Source organism: Protopterus annectens, chromosome 1.part0 (assembly GCF_019279795.1).
Source record: "Protopterus annectens isolate FY-2018-M chromosome 1.part0, PAN1.0, whole genome shotgun sequence".
Classification (NCBI taxonomy): Eukaryota; Metazoa; Chordata; order Ceratodontiformes; family Protopteridae; genus Protopterus; species Protopterus annectens.
In genome coordinates, this window is record NC_056725.1 from 320,743,280 (window position 1) to 320,766,239 (window position 22,960).

At 39.7% G+C, this 22,960-nt stretch overlaps 1 protein-coding gene across 2 annotated transcripts in view; it reads right to left on the bottom strand.

Moving 5' to 3' along the window:
• The window catches only part of LOC122792207 (leucine-rich repeat and fibronectin type III domain-containing protein 1-like protein), a 2,814,387-nt gene that overhangs the window by 218,266 nt on the left and 2,573,161 nt on the right, over positions 1–22,960 (bottom strand). Inside the window, exon 9 of one of the 2 annotated variants that reach the window (XM_044059944.1) lies at positions 22,673–22,778. The exons of the other annotated variant lie outside the window; for it this stretch is intronic. Coding sequence (XP_043915879.1) covers positions 22,717–22,778 — 62 coding nt within the window. The 3' untranslated portion in view covers positions 22,673–22,716. The remainder of the gene's footprint in view (positions 1–22,672; positions 22,779–22,960) is intronic. 2 annotated transcript variants of the gene reach the window in all.

Below are 22,960 nucleotides of genomic sequence, written 5' to 3' on the forward strand. Positions count from 1 at the left end.
CTGAAGTGTCTAGGATATGTCCCAGGAAAACAATCTCTGAATAGGAGTCAGACAAGACTTCTATAAATTCTCTTTGAATCGCAGCCTACATAGGAGATCCCTTACCTAAATGAGAGATTCCTGACACTTTGTAAAAGAGATAAGCAAGCTGTCTAAACCAGGATAATGTGATTACTTGCAGTCTGCAGTAATCTGCCACAGGTGCCAGAGCCGCTGTGAAAAAACACGGAGTAGTAAATAGTCCGTATGTGATGCAGAGAACTAATAATGTGATCCAGGCACAAACAAAACTTAAATGTGTGAAGTCTAGATATGTGGGAATGAGATGATTTCCATCTTTTAAATCTAAGGCCACTAGAAAAACTCAAAAAGGGAATAATGGGGGTAACTAGCTGTGAAGAGACATTTTCAACTTGGGTATTATCACAGATTTATAAAGGAAATATCCAGAACCGGTCTCCAAGAAACTTATTTATTTGGCACCAGGAACATCCTGCAGTTTAACTCCTCTGCTAACTAAGGAGGAAGAGAGATGGCATCTGTCACCTTGTGAGCAATCATATACTGAATAAGAGGAGGGATAAGTAGATTTTTGTTTTGTGGGTGAACAGAAATCCCCCAGAGATGAGGGAGAGACTCTCATTGCCATCTATAACCATGATGGGTCACTCTCAGAATCCACAAGTCTGAAACTATATGTTGACAAAAAAAAAAAAAGTACAGGTTAAGATGTTCTTGAAGGATTAAACAGCAGCCATGGTGGAAGCATCTTGGAAAACCTTCATATAGTCATTTTTTGTCGGTTTTCTTCATTTTGTAGCTGAAAGAAGGAAGAAATAATGAACTAGTGTGTTTTTCCAGGGCTAAGCCCAATAACATTTCTGATTCTCAGGGAAGCCTGGCTGCAACAGTTAGTAAAACCGATATGTTGTAAAAAAGCAACTTTTCCCATTAAACACAGTAAAATCCTTTTAAACACATACCCCAGCCCCCAAAAGTGAAATAAAACAATGTTTACCACAGAAAAAATAGTTTTAACTACTTTTTACAACAAAATGAAAAAGTAACACTCCCATTTACTGGTGTACAAACTCAAATTACAGTCATTAAAACACTTTCTCCTAACTTTATTAATTTAGCTTTTCAAGAGAAGTAAGTTTTCTGTCATAAAAGTTAAGTGAAAGGTTTTCTCCCTGAAGGGAACTTATCTGTCCACTAATGAGGCAGCTTTAGCTAACTGCTGATCCTTAAAAAAACACAGGGAATGCTCTCTTCAGCAGCAGGAAAGATCTGAAGGGCTTTGTATCTAAAGCTGACTTCTGTTTGGCTCACCACATGCTGGCTCATGGTTTGGACATGTGGAAGGTTCCCTTAAGCATTTGGAAGTTGGCCAGCTGTTACATTCTTAGTGGGATATAACCCATATAACTTAAACAACTGCAACAGTGATCTTTATGAAGAAAAACAGTTTGCTCCACTATCCCTTTAACTACACTGAAACTTTTAGGGCTGCGGCTGCTTGGTGTAGTACTGTTCAGAATCCTAATCATCTGAAACATTAAGCTAAGTCTTCTCCAAAGCTTCATGTTAGCCTATCAATATCAAAACTAAACTACTTTGCATAAATCTTATTGGCAGTGCTTCTTGTTATCCCTGTCCAGTTATTTTATGTATTTGCGGCATGCCGCTCCATTCTAATGCACATTAGCTACTGCAGAAAAAATTGTTTCACATTTTGGTATCACTATTTAAATCGCATTAGACCTAGACCTTTAGGAAATCTTTAGTAAATCTGCCCTTTTAAGTTTTTTTATTTTAGATTCATGTTAACTTGCTTTACATCAGCTTATCAGACAAGTTAAGCATACCCACCCTACCGGAAAAGTACTAGGTACAGTTTTCATTAAATAATAAATTTTATTTATGGAGACCCTTGCACTAAATGTGTTTCAGATGAGATGCAATGATGCCATAAATGGCCTTTAATAATAATATAACATTCTTACATTATTAGTCAAATATAATGACAATGTCCCTGAACTTGCATGCGTTATTTTGTACAACAGAATCTCCAAGAAGGTACATTTTTTCAATTGATTTATTTGTACTGTTTTTTTTCTTTTTAAAATTAATCACTTCTCATTAATCTGGTTAATCAAAACTTGGATATAATTTTGAATTTTTGCTGTTCTGCAGTCTGTAAAATGTAATCAAATGTCTACTGTGGTATTCCAGACAATTTTTACCTAATCTGGTATCAAAGATAGTCATGACACACATTTGGGTTTGGAAGATGGGTCTCCAACAGTCTTCAAGCTGCATCAGTTAATGAGAACTGGGGGAAGCCTAAAACGGATTCTAAAACAGAAATCTGGTTTACAACATTGCCAGACCTAGAAGAATTATGATGGTGATGAATATCAGAACAAAAACCCGTAGCTTCAGTGTAGTGCTCTAAGAAGTAGCCATTTCAAGTTTATGAGGAGTTGTGTTGCAACAGCTTCACCACTAGGTGTGAATTGGTATAGCACAAAATACACGGTGGCAAGATTAATTATTTGCAGTACCAGGCACCCCCCCCCCATACAAGAGGAACTGTTCTACAGGTGAAAGGATCTCCTAGGGGGCAGTCAGATATGTTTTGAAAGTAGGGTTATATTCTTTCAGCACCAGCCTTGTTTTACAGTGGTATGTCAAAATATACCACTTGAATGAATCTCTGACTGGACTTTTCTTCTACAGTCCCTCAGCATGCCTTTCCCAGACTTGCTACCTCACATACATAGGTGGCACTATGGCAATGCAGTGTCAGAGGTTTCCCCCTGTATGCCAATAATGTTTGCAGGCAGGCTTCTTATCTGTTTAATTTCTCCAAGACATCTGGGTTTCACGCATCATGATGGGAATGTTTTCCATTCCTAAGTCAAAATATGATTAAAGTTCATGTATCAATCTTTCATTTTTTGCCACTTGCGACTTTGCAACACCTGCAATGAGCCGAGAGCCATAACACTTCATGTCTTAATTGCTTTATAGTTTTCTCTATTTGATGCTTCCACGATGGCATTTGATTTCTCCCCTTCCTTTTCCTTACTACCTTGTGTTTTTGGGGTAAGGCTTTATCTGTTATTCATTTAACTGCACAATAATATATCCCATTATTTCTGTTATTTCACACACACCTTTGCTAATAGTTTTGATTTCTGTGTTCATCTGTTTTATCAGACTTCTAACATTTTGGGTATTATTTACGTTCTGTAATCTATTTCTTACATTGATCTTAATATGTCTAGCCATCTGCATTTTCTTTGAAACTGAGTGCAAATTCTTTGTTCTCTATTCCTAAAGGAATTCTACAGAAAGTTACAGAACATCTTCCTGTGACATATTCTGTCTGGAGACTCATTGTTCCATCATGCTGTGACATTACCTGAATTGGATTTTCTGCAGTAAATCCTTCACTTTGCATGTAATCCGTAACTTCAGTTTCTATTTCTTTAACTTCTCAATTATTATTCTTATTTTCTACCTTCCCCCATTGTTTAAATATTTTTGTATTAGGACATTTTTCATAGCTGGATGCCTTTGTCTGTATTACTCTTCAAATTTCTTTGGTGCTGCTTTTTTTGCATTAATTAGTCCCAGAATTCCACACACTGAGTCCTGACACCTATAGTACACCTTCATCTGTATGTGCAATGATATGACTCAGGTAGTTTGGCTTCGCATTAGGTGCTACTTGTACTACCTTTTCCAGTATGCAGAGATGTTGCTTTTTGCCAGCACTTTTCATTTACTTGAACAGGCTTTAAATAATGATATATAACTCTCATATTATTAGCCACATATAATGGCAATGTTCTTGAACTCTGAAGATTTCAGTTATAAAAATGAATCTTCATAAAGGATGCACTATCTGTATGACAGATGAGAATGCATGTATGTCAGGTTGCAAGTCTGTTATGCTTGCAGTCTATCCATCCAACAATGGGAAAGGCATGCTGAGAGGCTTCAGTAGGTGACTGTAGTCAGTCACTACATTGTAAAACCTTGTCAGTGTACAACACTGCCTTTGTTTGTAGAGGCAAGCTTGAGGCAGAGTTTGACAAATTCAGTCCTTCACAAAATGGAGATATTGAATTGCATGGAGTTTCCCTTTGCTGGTATAGACAATGAAATTCTATAACGGTTTATACTGAATGTGAGCTGCCAGACCCATATCCGGGTGTCTGTTAACAGCAAAAACATGTTACTCCATGCCCAGGTGCCTTTGGTCTCTATCCCAGAATGTTTCTGAAGCCTTTATTCCGTTCATCATGTAGGAAACCTACAGGACATCTGCAGCACTGGTACTGTGACTGGAGGAGTGGAGCTTACCCTACCCTCTCTGTATAATGCCATACACAGTGGTGGGTTTGAAATTTGGAAGGGGAGTAGCGTGACTGAATACACAGCCACATAGGTATGCAACTTTAGTCAGATGATGCTACTGTGCAGCATATGGCTGTGGGCAGCGAAGAGTTTTCTATGCTGAAAATGCTACATTGTTATGTACAACATAAATGTGTGGAAAAATATGCAGTGTTACTCACAAAATGTATGTACCCACAACAAGCAATGGAAGTATTGCCATTTGCATGGAGTGCTTTCCAACGGAAGTATCACAAACATAGGCAGCATCCATATAAGTGCCCTACAGCAAAAAAACACATGGAAGGAGTATTGCAGTAATGTATATTTTGCACACAGATGTAAAACATGATAAAAGCATTTATAGCATTTACTGTCTGTTTTTCTTCTGTTTTCTGCAAAAAAAACAAAAAAACAAAAAAAAAAAAAAAATCTTGTTTTCCCGCCTTACTGAACTAGAATAGTCCAGTCTTCAGAGTTTGCTGACCTCTGGGCTTTTTCTTGGTTCCTGTGCTATTCCATATCCTTATTTGGATAAAAGGAAGCGTCTTTGTTCACCAGTGGGAGTGGGGAGCACTGAGCAGCCTGTTTCTCCCTAGAGGAGTGGTTCCAGCCAGAAACTTGTAGTCTATTGGCCATTTTGGGTCAATTCCTAGCTCTTTTCAGCCCCCTGTAATAAAGCCCGCTTTAGCGCACTTTTTCGCTTGTATTCAACTCAGCACAGCTCCTCGTGGTGTCCTGCAGAGTTCTACAAGCAGCAGAGAGCAAAAGAGTGACTTTTTCCTGATTTAAGTATTTTTTCTGGCTTTTTGATTATTTACTGCTTAGCGACTGCATTTTCGCCTGTTTATACAGCTCTGCATTCTATTTAAACTGTTTTGTGTTGATTAACTGTTTTGCACTTTTAAAAAGTTATTTGTTGCTTAATTTTACCTGTAGGCTAACACACTCAAGTACGCTAGCCGTTTAAAAGCATTTATAGCATTTACTGTCTGTTTTTCCTCTGTTTTCTGCAAAAAAAAAAAAAAATCTTGTTTTCCCGCCTTACTGAACTAGAATAGTCCAGTCTTCAGAGTTTGCTGATCTCTGGGCTTTGGCTTGGTTCCTGTGCTATTCCATATCCTTATTTGGATAAAGGGAAGCTTCTTTGTTCACCAGTGGGAGTGGGGAGCACTGAGCAGCCTATTTGTCCCTAGAGCAGTGGTTCCAGCCAGAAACTTGTAGTCTATTGGCCATTTTGGGTCAATTCCTAGCTCTTTTCAACCCCCTGCTATAAAGCCCGCTTTAGCATGCTTTTGCTTGATTTAGCTCGGAGTTGCCCATAGAGCACCATCGGTTAAACTATTTTTGGCTCCGTAAAGTCTGCTCTTCAATTTTTCCCTTAGAACTTCTCTACTTGCAATCTAAACAGTCTATTCTCTATCTCAAAAGCTCTGCACTTGCTCCTAAAGCATTTTTATATAGGTAAAGTACTTGTATACTAAACAAAGTACTACATTAGCCTAGAATCCCCTTGAGTACCCATTTCCCTATAGGTCCCTTCTGACTCAGTTACACAGCAAACTTTTTCACTTTTTCTAGCATGTCGAAGGGTCAGTTGCTAGCATCCTCTCCTGTTCAGCTGGTGAATCTGGGCATCTTGAGGCAATTTTACAATTGCCTCATGTACACAGACAACCCACTCCTTCTCCCACAAAACACAAATACATGTGAGAGATGCAACTATATAGCCAAACTGAGCTCTCTCAACTCAGGACTGGCAAGACCAGACAGGAGGAGAAGGAAACCACGCACACCACAAACCCAGTTTCACATAGAACTATCACAACTGCAAAACAAACACATAAACACACAAAGACATACTCGGAGGCACTGATCAAAAATCTACCAAAACTACAGAGGCCTCCAAAGCAGACACCCAAGCAACTGCCACCTCAAGACATAAGACATGCAACACATAGTTCTCAAAGTCAGTGTGCTAAACAGTCACAGCCCTTAAGGCCAAACACAATGCCAGACACACTTGTTATAGGTGACTCCATAGTCAGACACACTGACATCCCACTCACCAGACTGAACAAGGAAAAGATCACAGTAAGCTGCCTGTCAGGCGCTAGAATCCGCCACATAACACAAGCACTCAGGTCACTCCACAGCAAGTACAAGTATGACTCAGTCATTGTCCATGCCGGTGTGAGCAACCTGAGACGTACCTCCCTGGACTACATGAAAAGAGACATAGAGGAGCTCTCAGATTATGTAGCCCAGGCTGGTATGACCCTGACCCTGAGCAGTATCCTACCCTCACCAAGAATGATGCCACAATACAGAGACAAAATGATCAGCTTTAATAATTGGCTTAATTACTGGTGTCATTCTAAGGGGATCCAATGTCTGTCTGCCTGGGATGACATGCTTGACAAGCCACGCTGCTTTGCAAGGGATGGCTTGCACCTGTCACCCCTGGGCTTCCGGATATTGACAAAGGCTCTTGCCACCCCCATAGTGCCTTTTTTAGGCAAGGCTCAAATGATAAAACTACCGCCCTAGAAAACAAAAATGGAGAAAAACTAAGGGTAATACTGCTCAATGCCAGAAGTCTAAACCTCAAGATGCATGCCCTCGAAGCCTTCCTCAGTATGGAGAACATTGATGTCTGTGCTGTGACTGAAACCTGGTTCAAGGCTCCTGAGAGCACCCCAGCACTATCAGGTTATACCTCATATCATGCGTTCCGGCCCCAAAATCCGGACCGAACCACAAAAGGAGGGGGAGTATCCATATTCATAAAGGATACCCACACCTCCAGGTTAGTGGCAACGCACGAAGCATCGGAGACCATCCAGGTGCAATTAACCATAGGTAAAACTGCCCTACAGTTTGTAACATTCTACAGACCACCTTCTCAAACTCAGGAAACCCACACAGCCTTCCTGAAGACACTGGAGAGTATGAATGTCTCTCCAAACACCATCATATTGGGTGACTTCAACTACCCAAACATAGACTGGGAACATTACTCAAGCTCCAACACCCTAGCCCAAAGGTTCCTTGAGTTCATAAACTCAAATGCTATGGAACAACTAGTCACCATTCCCACAAGAGGAGAAAATATACTAGACCTGATCATCACAAACATGGGGACAAAATGCTCCACACCGGAAGTATATCCCTCATTGGTGAGATCAGACCATAAATTAATCTCACTGGAGATCCACATCCCACCCCCACCCCAGCAAAAAAGACCACAGTGAAGAACTTCTCAAAAGCAAACTTCACACTTCTTAAGACTGGAGTGGTATCCTTCAAGGCCCCGAGCCAGTGGAAACCACAACCCACGCTGCTGAAACCCTTACAAATGCCTTCTACGAGCACCTCCAGGAATGTATGGATCAAGCAATCCCTAATAAAATCAAGATCCTTTCCACCAAAGGCAGGCGCCCGGTCTGGTGGACCCCAGCCATAAACAAACTCTACAACAAGAGGAGAAAGCTACTACATGACAGAGCAAAATCCCTAAAAGGGAAGGCATCTCTGATCAATACTAGCAAAAAACTACGATCACTCATAAAATCATCCAAGGCCAACTGTGAGAGAAAAATCGCTAATGACACAAAAGACAATCATAAAGCCTTCTTTAGCTATGTTAGAAACCTGGGTGGAAACTCCCAGATATGCTCAGAATTAGTCCAAAATGATAAAAAAAATCACTGAACCCAGAGACATTGCCAACATACTGGCAGACAGGTTCAGTGCAAATTTCTCCCCTCCCTCCCCAAAGGAGAAATATCTATCCCACCAGAGTCTAGCCTCCCAAACATCTCAGATGCCCAGGTGAGAGCTGCTCTCTCTAAAGCAAAAAATACAGCATCAATGGGACCAGACGTTGTCCCCGGCTGTGTGCTACATGAACTCAATGAGGAACTAAACCCACACATAAGGCTGCTGTTTAATCTTAGCCTTACTACAGGATACGTACCCAAAGAATGGCGTACGGCAACTGTGGTCCCACTCCACAAAGGCGGTGCTTCTACGGACCCTGGAAATTACCGCCCCATAAGCTTGACGAGCCTTGTCTGCAAAGCTATGGAGAGGATCATAATGGAACTCATAAATAAAGACATTGGGGACCTACAGACACTGGATCCTACCCAATTTGGCTTTGTCAAGGGCAGATCCTGCCTCTTGAACATGGTCGACTTTTTTGAAACAGTCACTAAGGCCATTGATGAGGGTAAGGCAGTTCACACAGCCTACCTTGACCTAGCAAAAGCGTTCGACACAATACCCCACTCTGGCATCATAGAAAAGCTCACCAGCTTAGATGTAAACCAATATGTCACAAGATGGGTTGCAAACTGGCTCAAGGACAGAACACACAGGGTTAGAGTTGCTGGTGCCATGTCAGACTCTAAGCCAGTCACGAGCGGTGTCCCACAGGGCTCAGTCCTGGGCCCCCTCTTGTTCGGCATTTATTTTTCTGAAGTGCAGGCAAACATAGGGGGATTGTGGCTGACAAAATTTGCAGATGACTGCAAACTAGGCACCATAATTGACACTCCATCAGACACAGACATCCTCCAGAGAGGTCTCATAGAAATGGATAACTGGTGCCAGAGCCATGGCCTTAAGCTAAATGCCAAAAAATGTATAGTCATACCCTTTGGGAAAAACAAGGTAACCCCTAATTACCACATAGGTGGTAATCCATTAAACATGGAAGAAGTTATCAGGGACCTGGGGACCCAAGTTGACAGTAACCTCTCTTTTGACACTCACATTGGCAAAGTGGTTAGGAAGACCTACATTGCCCACCTGATCATGAAGGGATTCACATCCAGATCAGGAGAGGTCATTGTACCCTGTACTCTTCACTTATCAGACCAATGATTGAGTACAATGCCCCATTCGGAATGTACCTTACCCGACACCTGCAGCAGTTGGAAAGACCCCAAAAGTTCCTCACAAAAGGATAAAGGGGCTCAAACATATGTCATACGATGCCCGACTGAAGAAACTCCAGCTCTATTCAGTCGCATACCATCTGCTCAGAGGTGATCTGTGCCTGACATACAAGGCCATGTCCAACCCGGAATTAATGGACATGCTCCACCTCAAAAAATCCAAATCCACCAGAGCCACGAGCATGAGACTTAAACCTCAACACGGATATAAATAGGACGTGCTGGAGGGACAGATTCATCACCCAGAGACTCCCTACACTATGGAACAGAATCCCAGTCCATGTGAGGCAGAGCCCCTCACTGACTCTGTTCAAGAGAAATCTTGACGAGTGGATGGGAGATCGTAGGTTTACCCCGGGAATCATCTCTGTATCACTGCTGGACAGAGGCACAGCAAACTAATGGGTATAGCATTCTCATCCTAAGGGGTGGTGAAAGCCACACACACTCTGGCTAGGCTTATAAATGCCCTAGGGCAGATAGCCTAGTATGAACCTATGAACCTATGAACCTATGAACACCACAACAGCTGTGACATACTGTATGTATACATTGCCTGGCATAATACAGCTACACCACTGGTCTATGAAGAAGTAATCTCAAACATGTGATCATCTTAGCAAACTACAGATTTTTATGACATGTTGGCAGCCACATTTAGCTCTTCAGCAAAATACATATCTAATGGATGTCACTAGTGTACAATATTTTAGAAATCCGAGAACTGATACAGTGCTGTGCCCAATGTCTACCAACCATAGTAGAGATCAAAAGCATGTATCAAAGTCCAGATGTCTTGCTCTGTTTTTGTAGAGTAATATAGCTCTTATTAGGACTGAGGTAATTAGCAACCAAAACTCCTTTAAGCACTGCTGGGGGAAGGGAGTATAGATGAGGCCTTGTGAACTTGCCTATCTTCAGATGAGGTATTGGGATTAAATGGCTGTAAAAGACAGACTGTTCATGAAGTCTCAGTGAAGACCTGAGCCATGAGCAGTGGCCATAGTAGGCAGTGATGACTGGTGGGAGAGGTTAAAGTACTGGGTTGGTCTGTATAACTATGATATCAGAGAAAGAGAGAAAGAGAGGAGGGCTTATGGTAGCCACACTTACCAAGAATACATCACACTCACAGAACCAGTAGAATTTTTCTGAAAAAAGAAAAACAATTGTTACAGAGAAGCAGGTGTATCATCAGAGTGAGAGATGGGTGATACTGCAGACAGAGTATAATGCAGTATATATATCACTTGGCCACCATGGAAATAAACCTAATCAGATGAAAACTAAACCCACTAAAGTGGGGGCCTTTGCCCCCATACCCCCATACTAAAATATACTAACTCCAAGATCGCAGTACACTGATGAGAGGGCAAAGTTCACCATGGTGAACAAGTGGTTCCTGTCACAGGCTCATAGGTTCATAGGTTGGTACTAGGCTATCGGCCCTGGCTATTTCTTTCTATAGTATTTACTTCCCTGGACCTCGGTCTAGCAGGGTAACTGACGTGACCCCCGGGGTAAATTTCCTATCTCCCATCCAATCATCAAGGTTCCTTTTGAAGACGGCCAAAGAGGTGCTCTGCTTGACATGTATGGGCAGTCTATTCCAGAGTCTGGGGAGTCTCTGGGTCAGGAACCTATCCCTCCAGCATGTTTTGTTCATTGTGATGACAAGGTTTAGATCCCTGGAGCATGTGTCTCTGAGGGATTGGGGTTTCTTTAAGTGTAGTATGTCCAACAGCTCTAGGTTTGACATGGCCTTGTATGTTAAGCAGAGATCACCTCTGAGTAGACGATATTCGACAGAGTATGGGAGTTTTTTGAGATGGTCAGCATAGGGATCTGCTTTAGGCCTGTGATTCTTTTAGTGAAGTATTTCTGCGGCCTTTCCAGTTGTTGCAGATGTCTTGAGAGGTACATAGCAAATGGGGCATTGTATTCTATAATGGGTCTAATGAGGGATGAGTACAGTGGGACAATGACCTCCTTTTTTCTGGATGAAAAGCCCTTAGTGATGAGGTGGGAAAGGATTTTGGCAGTCCGCAGTTTCAGTTAATTGAAGACTTGGAAATTTCAGCTTGGGTAAGTCACACTCGATGTAACGTACTTTCGTTCAATGAAAGTAGACCCATACATATACATATACAAACGTTGTGTACTAGCGTTAAGACCATACTACTGTCTACTATCTCTAACTCCAAGATTTCTGGAACAAATACTTTGTGCTCAGCTCATGAACCTAATCATCTCTTAAAGGATTCCAAGTTCTTACTGTCTCTAATATGAAGTAATTATTTATTCCATGATATCACCAATCTTTGAGTGTAAGAGTGACATAATTGTATCCTCATTGTACCTAAATAAAACTTCATAGCCTGATGACTCTATGTTATATTACAATTATAAATATTTATGTTACGGGAGATTGTAAACTAGAGTCTCGAAAGACTTTGTAGCAAATATTAATTTGACATGGGTATAACAATAATAAATCGCATATAAACTGAGATATTTTCATCTAACTGTAATCTTTAAATGCAATATCCCTTTGGTGAATTTTCTTTGTACTCTTGCAATAAAATTCAACTCATCTGCATTGTATGTACAAAAAATGTTATTGTACTCTAAGACTGGCCCAATACATGTCTTATATAGTAAAGAAAGACAGATCTCATTTATTCTTCTAAAATGTTTAAACGTGTCTGATTTGGCACACAGCTTTATTGCTTATCAGTTTTTATATTGTATTATCTTCTTTAGAAGATGTTCTAGTAAGTACACAGGTAAATGACCTGCAGCCTTTCCAAGATGCATGATGTTACATTTGCAACAAGTAAAATATATACCTACGTTGTGTGCCCATTCACTAACCTGTCTCATATAAAAAATGTAAATGTTCTATCTCACTGTGCAATGAACCAAGTCTTACAGTCCTCTGTGTACTTATTTATCCAACATGTCTTAGATCTAAGAATGGAGGCAAAAACGAATATTAAATACAGTCAATCCGAGAACAGAGACTCAGGATGGATAGGAAGACAGTCAGAATGTATGCCATGTATGGTCACACATTGGGATCAGTTAACTATGACATAATAACCTTCAGGCATCACAAAAATTAAAGCTTTAACAGTTCTATAATAATGTAGCTAAATTTACAGCAAATACACCTTTCAGAACTCAGCCCTATATAGCACTAAAATCCCTAAATTGGTTAGAACTACCCCATCAACTAACATATATACAGCTTCTTACCACCTATAGAATTATTCAGTATCCATCTGCTTGTCCAGCACTAAATGCCATTCTACACAACTATGCACCCAATATGTCATTATAATCAAATGACCAAAAACTCCTCTCTGTCCACAAACCTATCAAATCTGCTGGTCATGGTCTGTACTCATACCATGCTGCTAAGGCCTGGAACTCCTTACCTGTATCCATCAGGTCAATACCCTTCTTCCAGTCCATTAAAACCATTCTGAAAGACATTCCAAACCAAAATCTGGTACTGTTCTTGCTAAACCTTGGATGCACTTTGTTCATAAATATGAAAGTATCCCTAATCATACCTTATACCTTCTTACTCTCCCTTCTTTACTCACTTCCTTGCTTCACTCAGTTTCTCTTCCCTGACTCTCTTCCTAAATATATCATAACCCTGTTTTTTCTCAGTTCATTTAGTAATCCCTGGTTTTGTTATACTAACTTACCTTTAATTTCTCTAAACTGGCTAAATTGTTTGTAAATATTAAATCATTGCTTCATAAATTGCATCTATTCTTAGCCAATTGTTTACATTATATCTAATTTGGTATAGTTATCTAAACTGCAGTTGTTTTATATTATTTTTGAATATTGTAAAATTATTGCTCTTAAAACATTTTTATAATACTTTGAGGCTTTTCTCTGAGACCTCCACTGAAAATAGGCACCTACCCAATTAGACTTTTCCAGTAATCAAATATCAATAAATATATATTGTTTTACCAGGAATATGCTTCACTTAACCCTGATAAGGCTTTGCCAAAAAATATGGTGAGGAAGGAAGTCAAAGGCCTTGTTTATGTTTAAAAAAAATTACTCCACACGACAGACCCTGATCCTAGGCCTTAGTAATTTGATCATTAACACTTAAAAAAATGTCGACACAGATCTACCTTTTATAAAAATCATGTTGTTGTAAGCTCAAAATGGGGATATCTGTGTAACTGTGGTGTTATTAAGAGCTAAATCATGTCAAGTGTTTTATACAAAATTTACTTTGTGATTCAATAAATATGAGTGCCAATCTGTTAAGTGTATTGTTTCTGTTAAAGTCCTCTTTCATAATTGTATTTTTTTAATTCTTAGAGCAGGAGTCTATGTTTTTAACTGAAACTTCAGTGAGATATCTAAGGAGTACCCTGATTATTAAGTAGTGAATAAAACTAGGGTAGTTGGTTAGAACCATTTTAAAAATGATAGTCCCTTTTGTACCATCAGTAACAAGTTGAATCAGTCTTCATTATAATATGACACAGACACATTATCTTTCATTGACAGTTCTTGTAGAAAAATGTATCCAAGAAATACCAGGTTGATTGAAGTTGCCCATTAATATACCTTTAATTGGTAAGTTATGATTTAAACAGGTAAAGTAATCCTAGTGTTTAATTGCAAACAAAGCAGGTCTGTTATAACAAATACAAATTCTGAAGCATTTACTTAATAAAGAATCAAAAACCTGAACAACTGTACATTCCATCTCATTAACTGAAGTGACATGTGAAAATGGAATACTGTTATTAATCCTTAATGTTACTGTCCTGCCCCTGGAGTTCTCTCGGAGGTATTCATGTTATGAGCAACTTCTAATCTGCAGTACCGATGTATTTCAAGATTCCACAATTGTTATTACTGTGTATTTATGTTCAGTAACTATGCCAACCAAGTCATTAAACTTGTTGCACAGAATCTATGCTTTGCAGTAAATACATTTCAAAGTTGTGTTACATCTTCTATATGTTGGATTAATACATGTTGATGTGTTAAATTGCCTAAAAAGTTTTAAGGTGTTCCTTAATTTTCTTTGATACAAAAATAGCCCTATATTCACAAAAATGAAGTCCATCTTCAGAAAACATGTAATTTTCATATCTGCCATATTCACAATAATGGAAGAGGCAGGATTATTACAAGGACACTTTCACAGAAATTTCTAAATCATATTGCATGATCTCTGCACTAGTCATTAGTTCTGAAATGACAGAGATATGCAAAGCTCTGTCTTTACCAGTTATTTAAATGTGTTGAAAGATATACACTTTAACAAGACATATTTATGATGTGAACCAAGCTAATGTATGTACAGTCTCTGTATTAACAATCAATTTTCTATTGGTATACAGATTAGTGATGTCACCACCATTAAATTTACATATTACAATAAAGTATTTGTCATATATAGCTATAATGTCTTAATGCAGTTGATAGTGTAAAAGCAAATTTAAAGATGCAAAAAATTATGCTTTAGTTGATCTAAATATACATTTTCTTCTGGGTATAATGAATTTAATGTATTCTTATTTATATGTATTACTTATGTACATGCTTTTAGAATTATTGTGTCTTTAAGAATGTAATGACCTGATTATTTAATTAGTTATAGGGGCTGGTCTTTTACTTACAGAGTTTTGTGTGTGTGTGTGTGTGTGTGTGTGTGTGTGTGTATACATTATATATATATATATATATATATATATATATATATATATATATATATATATGGTAACACTTCATATTACCGAAATGATGAAATATCGAATTTCAGCATTTGGCAGTATAAAGCCGAAACCATCACAACACAGACAATTCACAATCACAAAACTAAAATATCGTACATACACAATACAGCACAGAACACACAAACCATAACGCCGACACCACAAAACAATTAAACACAACACAACATGAAACAGACACACCTGCACTGCACCCCCCACCCCTCTACTTATACATATATATATATATATATATATATATATATATATATATATATATATATATATATATATATACTAACTCAGAGATTGCACAAACAGTAAAGAAAAAATAATCAAACACTGCACAAATCCAGGGGGGCAAGCCCCCCTGCATCCCCGCACCTCCCTACTTATATATACTAACTCAGAGATCGCACAAACAGTAAAGAAAAAATAATCAAACACTACAGAAATCCAGGGGGCAAGCCCCCCTGCACCCCCACACCTCCCTACTTATATATACTAACTCAGAGATTGCAAAAACAGTAAAGAAAAAATAATCAAACACTACACAAATCCAGGGGGGCAAAACCCCCTGCACCCGCACACCTCCCTACTTATATATACTAACTCAGAGATCACACAAACAGTAAAGAAAAAATAATCAAACACTACACAAATGCAGGGGGGCAAGCCCCCCTGCACCCCAACTCCTCCCTACTTATATATACTAACTCAGAGATTGCACAAACAGTAAAGAAAAAATAATCAAACACTATACAAATCCAGGGGGGAAAGCCCCCCTGCACCACCACACCTCCCTACTTATATATACTAACTCAGAGATCGCACAAACAGTAAAGAAAAAGTAATCAAACACTGCACAAATCCAGGGGGGCAAGCCCCCCTGCACCCCCATACCTCCCTACTTATATATACTAACTCAGAAATCGCACAAACCGTAAAGAAAAGAATAATCACACACAGCCAACACACACAATCATACCTCCACCTCCGTACCCTAACCCACTCGTACAAGTTATCAAAACACTCACACACATTCACCTTACACTGCAGACACCATCCCAGCCAAACACTTAGGTTCATAGGTTCATACTAGGCTATCTGCCCTAGGGCATTTATAAGCCTAGCCAGAGTGTGTTTGGCTTTCGCCACCCATTTTAAATTAATTTTGCTATGCCCTTTTTCGAGGTTAGTATACTGTGCCTCTGTCTAACAGTGACACAGAAGTGATACCCGGGGTAAACCTATGATCCCCCATCCACTCATCAAGATTCCTCTTGAAGAGAGTCAATGAGGGACTCTGCCTAACCTGGACTGGGATTTTATTCCAGAGTGAAGGGAGCCTCTGGGTTATGAATCTGTCCCTCCAGCATGTCCTATTTATTTCAGTGCTGAGGTTCAAGTCTCTCGAGCACGTAGTTCGATGGGATTTGGATTTTCTGAGGTGCAGCATGTCCATTAATTCTGGGATGGACATGGCTTTATACGTCAGGCACAGATCGCCTCTGAGCAGGCGGTATGCCACTGAGTAGAGCTGGAGTTTCTTTAACCGGGCAGCATATGGCATTTGTTTGAGCCCTTTGATCCTCTTGGTGAGGTACTTTTGGGGTCTTTCCAGTTGCTGCAGGTGTCTGGTAAGGTACATCCCAAAAGGGGCATTGTACTCAATTATGGGCCTGATGAGGGATGAGTAAAGAGGCAAAATGACCTCCCCTGATCTAGATGTGAATCCCTTCATGATTAGGTAGGCTATATAAAATGTTTTTCTAACCAATTTGGCCACGTGGTTGTCAAATGAGAGATTGCTATCAACTTGGGTCCCCAGGTCCCTAATTACTTCTTCCATACTTAATGGATTACCACCTATGTGGTAATTTGTGGGCACTTTGTTTTTGCCAAAGGGGATGACTATACACTTTTTGGCATTTAGCTTGAGGCCATGGCCAGTTGTCTGTTTCTATGAGGCCCTTTTGGAGGATGCTTGTGTCGGCTGGAGAGTCGATTATAGTGCCCAGTTTGCAGTCATCTGTGAACTTGGTCAGCCACAGTCCTTCCATGTTTGCCTGTACCTCAGAGAAATATATATCGAACAGGAGAGGTCCCAGGACTGAGTCTTGTGGGATGCCACTTGTAACTGGTTTGAAGTCTGACATGGCTCCAGCAATTCTAACCATGTGGGTTCTGTCCTTGAGCCAGTTTGCAACCCATCTAGTGACATAGGGGTTTATATTTAAGCTGGTGAGCTTATCTATAATGCCCGAGTGGGGTATTGTATCGAAGGCTTTTGCGAGGTCCAGGTAGGCTGTGTGGACATCCTTCCCCTCGTCAATGGCCTTGGTGACTGTTTCAAAGAAATCAACCAGGTTTAAGAGGCAGGATCTGCCCTTAACAAAGCCGAACTGGGTAGAATCCAGTGTCTGTAGGTCCCCAATATTTTTTTTTATGAGGTCCATGATGATCCTTTCCATAGCTTTGCAGACCAAGCTAGTCAGGCTTATGGGGCTATAGTTTCCAGGATCTGTTGAGGCACCACCTTTGTGGAGAGGGTCCACTGTTGCTGTACGCCACTCTTTGGGTACATATATTGTGGTAAGGCTGAGATTGAACAGTAGTTTTATGTATGGGTTTAGCTCTTCTTGGAGTTCATGTAGGACGCAGCCTGGGACACTGTCTGGTCCCACTGATGCTGTGTTTTTTGCTTTGGAGAGGGCGGCTCTTACCTGAGCATCTGAGATATCAGGGGGGCAGCACTCTGTTTGGCTTTTGGTGGGGAGGGGGGGAAGAAGTTTGCGCTGAACCTGTCAGTTAGGATGTTGGCAATGTCTGTGGGTTCGGTGTATTTTTTGTCATTTTGGACTAATTCTGAGCATATCTGGGAATTCCCACCCAGGTTCCTAACATAACTAAAGAAAGCCTTGTGATTATCCTTAGTGTCCTGTGCAATTTTTCTCTTGAAGCTGGCCTTAGACGATTTTATGAGTGCCCGTAGTTTTTTGCTAACACTGATCAGAGATGACTTCCCTTTTTGGGATTTTGCTCTATCATGTAGTAGCTTCGTCCTTCAATTATATAGTTTGTTTATGGCTGGGGTCCACCAGACAGGACGTCTGCCTTTGGAGGATTGGGTCTTGGTTTTATTTGGGATCGCATGATCGATGCATTCCTGAAGGTGTTCATAGAATGCGTTTATAAAGGATTCTGCGGTCTGGGCCGTATTTTCCACAGGCCCGGGGGCTTTGAAGGATTCCACCTCGGTTTTGAGGCATGTGAAATTTGCTTTAGATAAGTTTTTCACTGTGGTTTTCTGGGCAGGGGGTGGGGTCGGGATGTGAATATCCAGTGAGATTAGTTTATGGTCTGATCTTACCAGTGAGGGATACACTTCTGGTCTGGGGCATAGACTCCCCATGTTGGTGATGATCAGGTCCAGTATGTTTTCCCCTCTTGTGGGAGTGGAAACAAGTTGTTCCATAGCATTTCAGTTTATAAATTCTAGGAACCTTTGGGCTAGGGTGTTGGCACTAGAGTAATGCTGCCAGTTTATGTTTGGGTAGTTGAAGTCGCCCAATATAATGATGTTTGGAGAGACCTTCATATTTTCCAGTGTTCTCAGGAAGACCAAGTGGGGTTCCTGGGTTTGGGAGGGTGGTCTGTAGCAGGCTATAAACTGGAAGGCAGTTTTACCCACTGTTAGTTGCACATGGATAGTCTCTGATGCTTCGTGCTGTGCCACCAACCTGGAGGTGTGGGTGTCTGACGAATATTGATACTCCCCCTCCTATTCTGGTTCAGTCCAAGTTTTGGGGCCGAAAAGCATGGTATGAGGTATAACCTGGTAGTGCTGGGGTGCTCTCTGGAGCCTTGAACCAGGTTTCTGTTACTGCACAGATATCAATGTTCTCCATGATAAGGAGAGTTTCGAGTGCATGCATCTTGAGGTTTAGACTTCTGGCATTGAGCAGCATTACTCTTAGTTTCTTATCCTTTGTGATACCTATGGAGGTGGGTTTGTCTTTTGAGCATTGCCTAAAAAAGGCACTATGGGGGTAGCAAGAGCCTTTGCCAATATCCGAAAGCCCAGGGGTGACAGGTGCAGGCCGTCCCTAGCGAAGCATCGTGGCTTGTCGAGCATGTCATCCCAGGCTGACAGGCATTGGATCCCCTTTGAATGACAACAATACTTAAGCCAATTGTTGAAATAGATCATCTTGTCTTCATACTGTGGCATTATTCTTGGTGAGGGTAAGATGCTACTCAAGGTCAGGGTCATACCGGCCTGGGCCACATACTCAGAGAGCTCCTCTATGTCTCTTTTCATGTAGTCCAGGGAGGTACATCTCAGGTCATTCACACCAGCATGGACAATGACTGAGTCATATTTGTACTTGCCTTGGAGTGACCTGAGTGCTTGTGTTATGTGGCAGATCCTAGCACCCGACAGGCAGCTCACCGTGACCTTCTCCTTGTTCAGCAGGGTGAGCGGGACGTCAGTGTGCCTGACGATAGAGTCACCTATTACAAGTGTATCAGGTGTGTTGTTTAGCCTTAAGGGCTGTGACTGTTTGGCACACTGGCTTTGTGAGCTATGTGTTGCATGTGTTTTATTTTGGGGTAGCGGTTGCTTGGGTGTCTGCTTTGGAGGTCTCTGCTGCTTAGGCCGATTTTTATTTAGAGCCTCCGAGTATGTTTGCGTGTGTTTATCTTTTTGGTTTGCTGTCGTGGTAGGTCTATGTGAGACTGGAATTGTAGTGAGTGTGGTTTCCTTCTCCTCTTGACAGGTTTCGCCAGTACTGAGTTGAGAGAACTTAGCCTCCAGTTTGGCTATATGGTTGAATCTCTCACATGTGTTGGAATTTGTTGGGAGGAGGAGAGGGTTGTCTGTGTACTTGAGGCAGCTGTAACATTGCCTCAAGATTCCCAGATTCACCATCTGGACCGGAGAGGAGATTGACAACTGACCTTTGGACATGCTAGAATAGTATTGGGAATTCCTTCTATAACATAACATACATGCATAAGCACAAATTCAATATAGTCCCATTCACGCTTATGCATGTTCACTATTTTGAGGTTTTGACTTCATGGACATAAATTTCTGAAATTCGATATTTCAGCAATTTGTGTTTATGAAGTGAAACCGTATATATATATATATATATATATATATATATATATATATATATATGGTCTACCTTTATTTGTCGAAGTTACGTTTCTTCGACAAACAAAAGTACAACCCCAATTACATGAAAGTGCACTTCAACAAAAGTGCACTTTTGCGAATTCTGGGTCATCGAACCGGTAATAGAAATTTTGCAGTGGGGCCCTCCCACACCCCCACTACTTTATATATACTAACTCTGAGATTACACTACAGTGGGGAAACAGGTATATTCCCTTATCCTCACTGTAGCATGCTTGTAGCATGTAGTGTGATCTCAGAGTTAATATATATATATATATATATATATATATATATATATATATAAAGTAGCAGGGGAGGGGGACACAGCCCATGACATGGGGTTTGCATGGGGGCTTGCCCCCCCCTAAAAACTGCCTTTATAGTATGCAATTTTATTTCTGTTACCGGTTCAGTGAACTGGAATTCGAGAAAGTGCACTTTCATGTAAATGGGGTTGTAATAGTCATTGTACATGAAAGCTTTGTTTTTTTTATTGCTGTCGTTAAATTTTCAGTATTATCGGCATTTGTCTGTGGTTTTGTTTTTAAGTCAGGACTTTTTGTGTCTTAATCTGGACTTTTGGTTTATTACATCTTGGGTATATTTAACTGGAGCTGCAATTTGTTTTTCTTTAAATAGCTGCAATGTTCTTACAATACCAGTTATCTAAGTTAATACTATATGTTTCCAGTTAAGTCATACACAACTGTGTTATAGTATACCTTACCTATACTGTACAGTCACACAATGTAGCTACCACATCTTTAATGCATGCTGCAGTGCCTATATCTGTACTGAGTTTTTCAATGATCATTAGGGTTGACGTATTTTGCTTATACGTTTTTTTCTGTGCATGCAGGTGTATATATATATATATATATATATATATATATATATATATATATATATATATATATATACATATATTTACTTATATATCTATCTATCTATATATATATATATATATATATATATATATATATATATATATATATATATATATATAAATATACACACGCACACACACACACACACACACATGTATATATATATATATAAATAATGTTTGCATCAATATGTGCATGAAGTATACTGCAAAATTCCAGTATGACTTTTTTTAAAATCCTATTGACCCCTAAAACTGTCCTTTCTATCTTACAATTAGTTCACTTTGTCTTAAAATATTAGTCAATTCTTGAAGCATTACTTGATAAGTAACTTGCAGCTGTTTATTTTTCCAGCAAGCTAATGCCACTGCATGTAATCCTGAGACATGTACTAATCTGGAATGGAAGTCTTTCAGTAGAGTGAATTGCTACAATGTTCTCCCTTTTCGTGTTAAAATAACAATAAAAAAGATATGTAAAATGTAATTTTGAGTAAAGCTAAAGGTATGTGTTAGACTCAAGTGGTATTTTTCATTGATTGTAATCATATAACATGTTCACCTTCAAAAAACAAACATACATTTCTTGCCAGTTGTTTTTATCAGAAGCATTCATAGTGCACAATTCTAGTATATCCTTATGAGAACACAGCAGTCACATTTATATGACAGTGGTGTAAATAAAACAAAAAAAGTAATAATACTGTGTCATCATGCTATGATTCGCCATGCATGTGTGTATATTTTCTACCCATGTTCAGGTCATGCATCGTGCACACAGGCGAATTCCAGGAAAGCATCAAGTTCTTTATAATTTTCAGTTATATACAACATGTGAAAACATGCACTATATTGAACAGAATGGAAAATTTTAAAATGGGCCATCTCTGTTGAACTCAAATGTGCAGAAAATAATTCATATGTAGAACACTTGAATAATTATTTGATAAGGCACGGTGTATTACTCACTTTCAACAGTTTGAAACAGTAATGAATGATTCAAGCCAGCTGAAAATAACTATGTTACCATTATGAATGTTATGCATATTACATTTCTCTAACATTGGAAAATGCTTCTCATTGTTTGCCTGAAACCAAGCATTATTCAAAAGCTTACTGTAGATTTGAAGGTGGAGTTGACATTATTGCATCTTAAGTGAATGCTGTAAACTGTCCAAACATAAATGAATCTACATTAGAATCTAATGCTGGTCTGAATATGAAAGTATCAGGAATATAAATAACTTCAGCTAATGCAGATGCCAATGTTAGTCATTGCTGTAGCAATCACTGTGGGAATGATTAAACTTGGTATCAGAGCAATACAATTGTCAGTTGCCATGAACCATTGCATGCCAGTGACAGAAAACTACTCAAATGTGCATGAGCAAAAGCAAAATTAATTGATGGCTATTAGATTAGAAGCAATCTGCAAATTGCATAGACTTGCTACCTCCTATACTCATGGCTGTTTTCCTCCCACTGTGTAAGTCATCATCATATCTTACTCCATTCACTGGATATCCGCTTTTCTGAATCAGTCTGTGGGATCTTTGTATCTGTAGGAAATAAAGGGTTAAAGATCTTGATCCAGCAGGAAAACCAGGGATCGAACTGAACACATGACAGTGATGGAGTTTGTGCAATGCAACAGGTGATTCAATTCCTACAAGAAAGTTCACAGCAGTCCTAAGTCAGACATTTGATGAATGAAGAATGCACTATAGCAAAATAAATACAT